The 6,000-nt window shown below is 40.6% G+C and overlaps 1 protein-coding gene across 2 annotated transcripts in view; it reads left to right on the plus strand.

Annotated features, from left to right (window-relative positions):
- The window catches only part of LOC103183706 (rho GTPase-activating protein 26), a 68,612-nt gene extending 64,465 nt beyond the window's left edge, over positions 1 to 4,147 (plus strand). For both annotated transcript variants that reach the window (XM_007901331.2, XM_007901332.2), the window contains 3 exons: positions 144 to 254; positions 1,607 to 1,698; positions 2,143 to 4,147. In XM_007901331.2, coding sequence (XP_007899522.1) covers positions 144 to 254; positions 1,607 to 1,698; positions 2,143 to 2,231 — 292 coding nt within the window. In that variant the 3' untranslated portion in view covers positions 2,232 to 4,147. The remainder of the gene's footprint in view (positions 1 to 143; positions 255 to 1,606; positions 1,699 to 2,142) is intronic.
- The last annotated feature ends 1,853 nt before the right edge of the window (positions 4,148 to 6,000 follow it).

Genomic DNA, 6,000 nt, shown 5'->3' on the forward strand with positions numbered 1-6,000 from the left:
ATATAGTTTTTATAGAATTTTTATAGTTTTAACCCTGGAATCAAATCCTGTATTGTTGTCACTGTTCACTTTAGTTAGATTTTTTTTTTTTACTTTGAGTTTTGAACTGATTGCTTATTGATTTGATTGTCTGCACTTTCCAGCCCTCTGGATCCGAGCCCCAGCTCACCACTTTCACCCTCGTTGCCCATGATTTCAGCACCTTCGAGTCCAGTTCCCGTTTCCTCAACCTCCAATGACTCCTCCCCTCTCAGGTGCAGTACTCATTTATTCTGTTTGTTTGATATGAAACCTCGTTGCTTTCTTTCCCTCTTATTTTCCTCTTTTAGCGAATAACATCTTGGGATACAGTATATAATAATGATAATAACCCTTGCATTTGATATAACACGTTACACTTTATCACGGTCTTCGAGACGTCTCAGAGCGCTTCACAGAATACAGTGTAAAGTGAATTGACTGGTTATTTGAGGGCGAAATGCAGCAGCCAATTGCACACAGCATTGTCCCGCACACAGTCGTTCGGGACATAATATGGGCAAGCGACTGCCAGGGTGGTGGAAGGTGAACTGGATGGACCTCGGTCTTCTTTTGTCGAGCAAATTCTTATGTCGGTGTAGAGAGATGAAAACAAATTCCTCCCACCAGCCTTTCTCACTCAGATACTTGTCTCGCTCAGATTGTCAAATGAGTTTCTGTTTGAATTTGCACGGATATTTTCTCGTAGAAAAATGCTTTCTTGGCTGTTGACTTGACATTAATTGATGAATCAGATTTAGGAATTTGGATACCATTACATTGGCATTTTTGGTCACTTTACAATCGCACTTTTGTGGCCATTTATGGTAAATCCACTTCTACAGTGTAATAAACTGCTAGCAATTGTTTTTTGTTTACATTTCACAGTATCTTAACTATATAATACATATTTCCCCATTCCCCCCCCAACACGCGCACACGCGTGTGTATTCAATGTGTCGTCAACTGTCCAGATTTTGGACATCGCCCCCTCCCAATTTTGGGCACATATTGAAATCTCACTGTAATCTACAGAACACCTTCATGTATATGGGAAAGCCAAAGAAAATAGTAAATTAAAGCTACTAATGAGGATTCAACATGACACCGTTGAAAAATTAAGGAGTCCTGTGGCTCAGTGGTTAGAGCACTCGCCTTGCAAGCCGGAGACCTGGGTTCGAGTCCCAGCAGGACAAAACCCTGGGCAAGCTTCCTTACTCCACACGCCTGATAATAATCCCTCAAGAAAAAAAAATTGGTCACTCAATCCACGACTGTTTGTAGTACACTGTTGTGCACAATTGTCTGCCGCCTTTTACCCGCAAATATACGGTCAATTCACTTTACAGTTTATTCTGTAAAGCGCTTTGAGACGTCTCTATAAATGGAATAAATGGAATCTTGTTGTTGTTGTCTCGCAGAAGTGAGAAAGCGCTATATTAAATGCAAGGATTATTTATTTATAAAATGAAACTAAAAATTAAGTGGATCATAAAAGTACTATTTTGTACAATTAAGTTACCTGGACACGTATCGAAAAGCTAAGGTTTTCTTTAAGGCTGATCCGCACAACCTTTTGCTTTTACAGTCCCCCAGGTCGCAAAGCTCGATCCTTGTACGCCTGCAAAGCAGAACACGAGTCTGAATTGTCCTTCAGTGCGGGAACCATGTTCGAGAATGGTAAGTGAAAAGTCATATCATATCCTCTTCCAATGCATTTTACCAACATGTTTGAGAACTCCTGAGACACTCATAATCCTCAAATAATCCTTAGATTTGTTATGGCGCCTTTCATGTCCGACAGACATCTCAAAGCACTGCACAGGATGTACTGTAAAGTGAAGCGACTGTGTACTGTGTAGCAACCATGGCAGCCAATTTGCATTCACCCTACTTCAATCCTTTTACTTCTATTAAGTATTAGCAGAGTCAAGGAACTAAATCTCTAGGAATGTAGAGATTAATTGGGGAAGTGGAGGGTTAATGTCTAAATTGGTTTAAGGCACATTTTGGGGGAATCTTTCTCACAGATGCAAACAAAAAGTGGAAGCAAACGTTTGTCTGAAAGCAAATCTTATTCCTTTTCTATCCTCGGAACTAACTATTGGTTTGTGTATTTCTTAGTTCATCCATCCCGGGAGCCCGGTTGGCTTGAAGGAACACTGGATGGGAAGACTGGATTGATCCCGGAAAACTATGTGGAGTTTCTATAGCCAAAGGGACGTAGCATTCCAGCTGGACATTACATGGTATCCATGGCATTCATGTGGACATCACGCAGATTGTAATTTTTGGCGTATTCCCTCTGTAGCAGAGATGCAATGGGGACATATCTGTGAACTGGACATAGATGATTAATTTCAGGCCTAATTTTTACTGCCTTGCAGTGTTAGAGCGACGCGATTCATTAATTTATCAGCCCAGAGTCTGTAATTATTTCTTAAGGACTTTGATTTTAGTCCACGCTCTTCGTGATTTCTCGAATGGATGTGTGTTTTATTGTTGCCGGATTTTAACCTGTATATAATGGGGGGGAGATTGAATCTGCACAGTTACTGGATATCTTGGAATGCTTGGAGATGTATGATGCATTTAGAGCGCTAATATGGAGCTTTCCTGTTGGGTAAGGATCACCTTTCTGTTGGCTGCTGCTTTCCAAAAGAACCTTGAGCTGCCACATTGGTATTGACCATTCTCTCCCTTCAGCCAGTGACCGACTGGTTTCTTGCTGAGGCTTCTCCCTCTTGCAGTCACACAACTGGATTGTAGAATTTCGCTGGTGCATTGGCTTAGACACAGGATGAGAAAAAGGTTCAGATCAAATGCCCACGTTTTTATCCCGATGATGAACATTTGATTATTTTTCTATTTTGATTATCTAGCTAGGAAGCGATGCTGTTTTTATTTTCTCAAGATAAGTGTGACTTGATGGCATTTTGCTTGCGTGAGATATTTGTTTACATGAATGTGAATGGGCCTCTAGTTACCCAGCAGAATGGGACTGTTACCAGATGAATGACTGTGCTGTCAGTTGAGATGTTCTTTTATTTTACAATTGACGAATCAGCCGGGACTCTCGTGTTTAAAAATCCTTCCAGTGGCCGCCAGAGCCAAGCTAAGCAAATGACTTGTTCCGTGTTCCTCCACAGGTAAAGCATTTCTTACTCCTGTGCTGACTTGACTTCAAATAAATAAAAACTGATCTTATCCCACACAATAGTCACGCAAGCTGATTTGAAACCGCTCGTAAAATCAGGGGACGATGAATTACAGACGTAGTAAATTGCAGCCAGAGTTTAGTACCAGGTGTTTCCGGGAAACAGATTGTAGCTGTTGTGAAGGATTCTGAACTGATGGTTGCTTTAATGGTGTCTCTGGAACAGTCGACAATGGACCTGTGAGGTTAAAAATAAACCCAAACTGGATGTTTTGAAGATTTGAAAATAAAACCACTGGAAAACCACAACAGGTCAATCAGCATTGAACGAGAAAGACAGGTTAACAGTTAACAATCCTTCAGCAGAGCTAACTGTGGGCCGGCCACGTGGCCGGTTTGGGTGCTTTAACATTCTATGATGTAATTTAACAGGCTGACAGCACCATAAAGCAGGCTTTTTAAAGGAGGAAGTCACACTGTGCGGTCGGTGTAAGTATGGAACAGGAAGAAAGGATTGAGAAAATGTGAGGGAAGGAGAGTGTTCATGGTGGAAACCTGTATGTATGTCACGCCACCTGTTAATTTTCCTACATTGGAAGAGCGAAATGCACATTTAGAAGAATTTTTGCTTTTTTAAAAAAAATATATAAAAATATTTTTTTTCCTCAAAGGATCTGATGTTTGGGGTAGTTGGGGAGGTTGCCAAGCCTCGCTTTATGATTCCTTGGTTAAACCTTAATATCCAAGTGGAAAATCTGGTCCAGACTGAGAGACCAGAGTTACATTTATATGATTTTTATGCCAGTGAATGCCTTCCTTGTGGCACCTCATAAATTTCAGATATAAACTGCAGCTTTACAGCAACCTCACCTGCTCAAAGTAATGACTATTTTCATTTTAGGAGCTGTGTTGGACTTTACATTGATTGTATTTACCTTTGGCTGTTAATAATTAAACTGCATTTTGAGTACATTTAAAGACCGCAGAGTATGATTTAATAAAGTGAATGAACTAAGATCTTGGCATCTTCTCAGTGCCAATACTTGACTTTTATTAATGCAACTATTGTATAGTGTACATCCACTGGTGAAGGGATTGGGTGGGAAATGTTTGGTCAAGATTTGACGCCTGCTTAAGTAGTTTTGAGAAGTTGGATTACTTTGGTGGGCTACCGTCCAAATAGGACAAGAGCACTAAACTTGTCAGTTTAATACAGTCATAGTATGAATTTAAGCTTTGTTTTGCTCTCTGGTGATGCAAAACATATGGGGCAACTGCAGTTTATTATTTTGAGTGGTTGCAGTATGAATTGATTTATCAAATGGAGCAGGAGACCAGTTTGAAGGGGAAGTTTCACTGCTCCAGCCCCACACAGGTTCCAAAATTGCATTCATTTTATCCCATTAAAACAAAAATAGAATGTTAGTTGGTGTTTTAGCCTTTACTGCCCTGCTTGATAACCTTTTCCAGTTGTTAATAACCTCAAGGTAAATAACTATTTCCTGGGCTCTGTTCTGAATCAAGTTGTTATCCTGCTGCTGTACAAATGAAAGTTGAAATTGCACTTTGTAACCCTAAGCCCGTCTCCTCCTGTTCGGCTGGACTGGTGCATCTGTAAGTATGGTTCTGCTTTCCTTTCTCAATCCCACTTAAAATGTTACATAAGATCCACTCTGAAACATCGCTTTTCAAGACTGAAGAGTCCAAGCGTGTCTAATCATTGCTCATACAGCGATACGTTCATTCCTCTATTACTGGGATCAACTTTATTGCTCACTTCTGCAGTACCTCTAGGGCTCGGGCTGAACTTGTACGCTGTGGCAATCAATCTTGTGCACAGTGGGAATAGTTGCAGCCTGACCAGAATGTTACACAGTTTGATTTCTGAACTCAACTGATTTGGGAATATAGCCCTGGATGCCTTGTTTACTGCAGTTTTGAACTGGTGAGCGATGATGAGTTCAATGACCCTCCATCTCTTTCAGCTTTCCCAAGGACAAGTGCTACAATAACAAACTAATTGCATTTACCTTTCACAACGGGAGGACATCCCAAGGTACGGGATAGTCAACGGTTTGCACCTGAGCTCGGGGCTGGATTCAGGAAAGGTGGGTGGGAGACACTAAGGGGAAGGTCTTAAGATGGATGTTGCAAAGGTCCTTCCCTTAACTCGAGGTAGTCATTAAATATGTTTGCAGTTTCTTCTTCATTATTTTAACTCCACCTTTGTTTTCGCTGACTAATCTCTTACTGTTGTATTGAGAATATTCTGGCAGGATGTTTTTCCAGTTCTCTTGGCTCCTCTCATTTCTTTTTAAAACCCTTCAGCAGTCCTCACCCTCACCTATAATTCTCTTTATGTCGGCACAATTTTTCCCCAATATTTTTTCTCATTGATCAATTACAGAGTGTCTGTTAAATTTTGTTCTCGGACATGTGTTTGCCCTTACAGACTCTGCATAATGTTTTAGAAAGATGTCTTGAGTTCAGTTCTCTGAGCCAGAACCGTTGTGCAATTGCAGTTGAAGCCACCCAAGAAACTGACGTTACAACTGATTGAACGTTTTACTGGTTGCGAATCACGAGAACATTGAAATTGAAGCCAGAAGCAGACGATTTTCTGGAAATAGAAAGTATCTGCATGATATAGTCAAACAAAGCTTGACATTGCTAACTGGGACTCCAAACTGACTGAGCTTCACAAAGTGAAAGGAGGGGACAATTTACAATATTGTGGTGAGGTCAGGGCTTCAATACTAAGTGCTCCTTTAATATTCTTCATAAGATTACTTGATTTGCCTCTGACCTCTCCACAAATGAATATA

Source organism: Callorhinchus milii, unplaced genomic scaffold (assembly GCF_018977255.1).
Source record: "Callorhinchus milii isolate IMCB2004 unplaced genomic scaffold, IMCB_Cmil_1.0 Scaffold13, whole genome shotgun sequence".
Lineage (NCBI taxonomy): Eukaryota > Metazoa > Chordata > Chondrichthyes > Chimaeriformes > Callorhinchidae > Callorhinchus > Callorhinchus milii.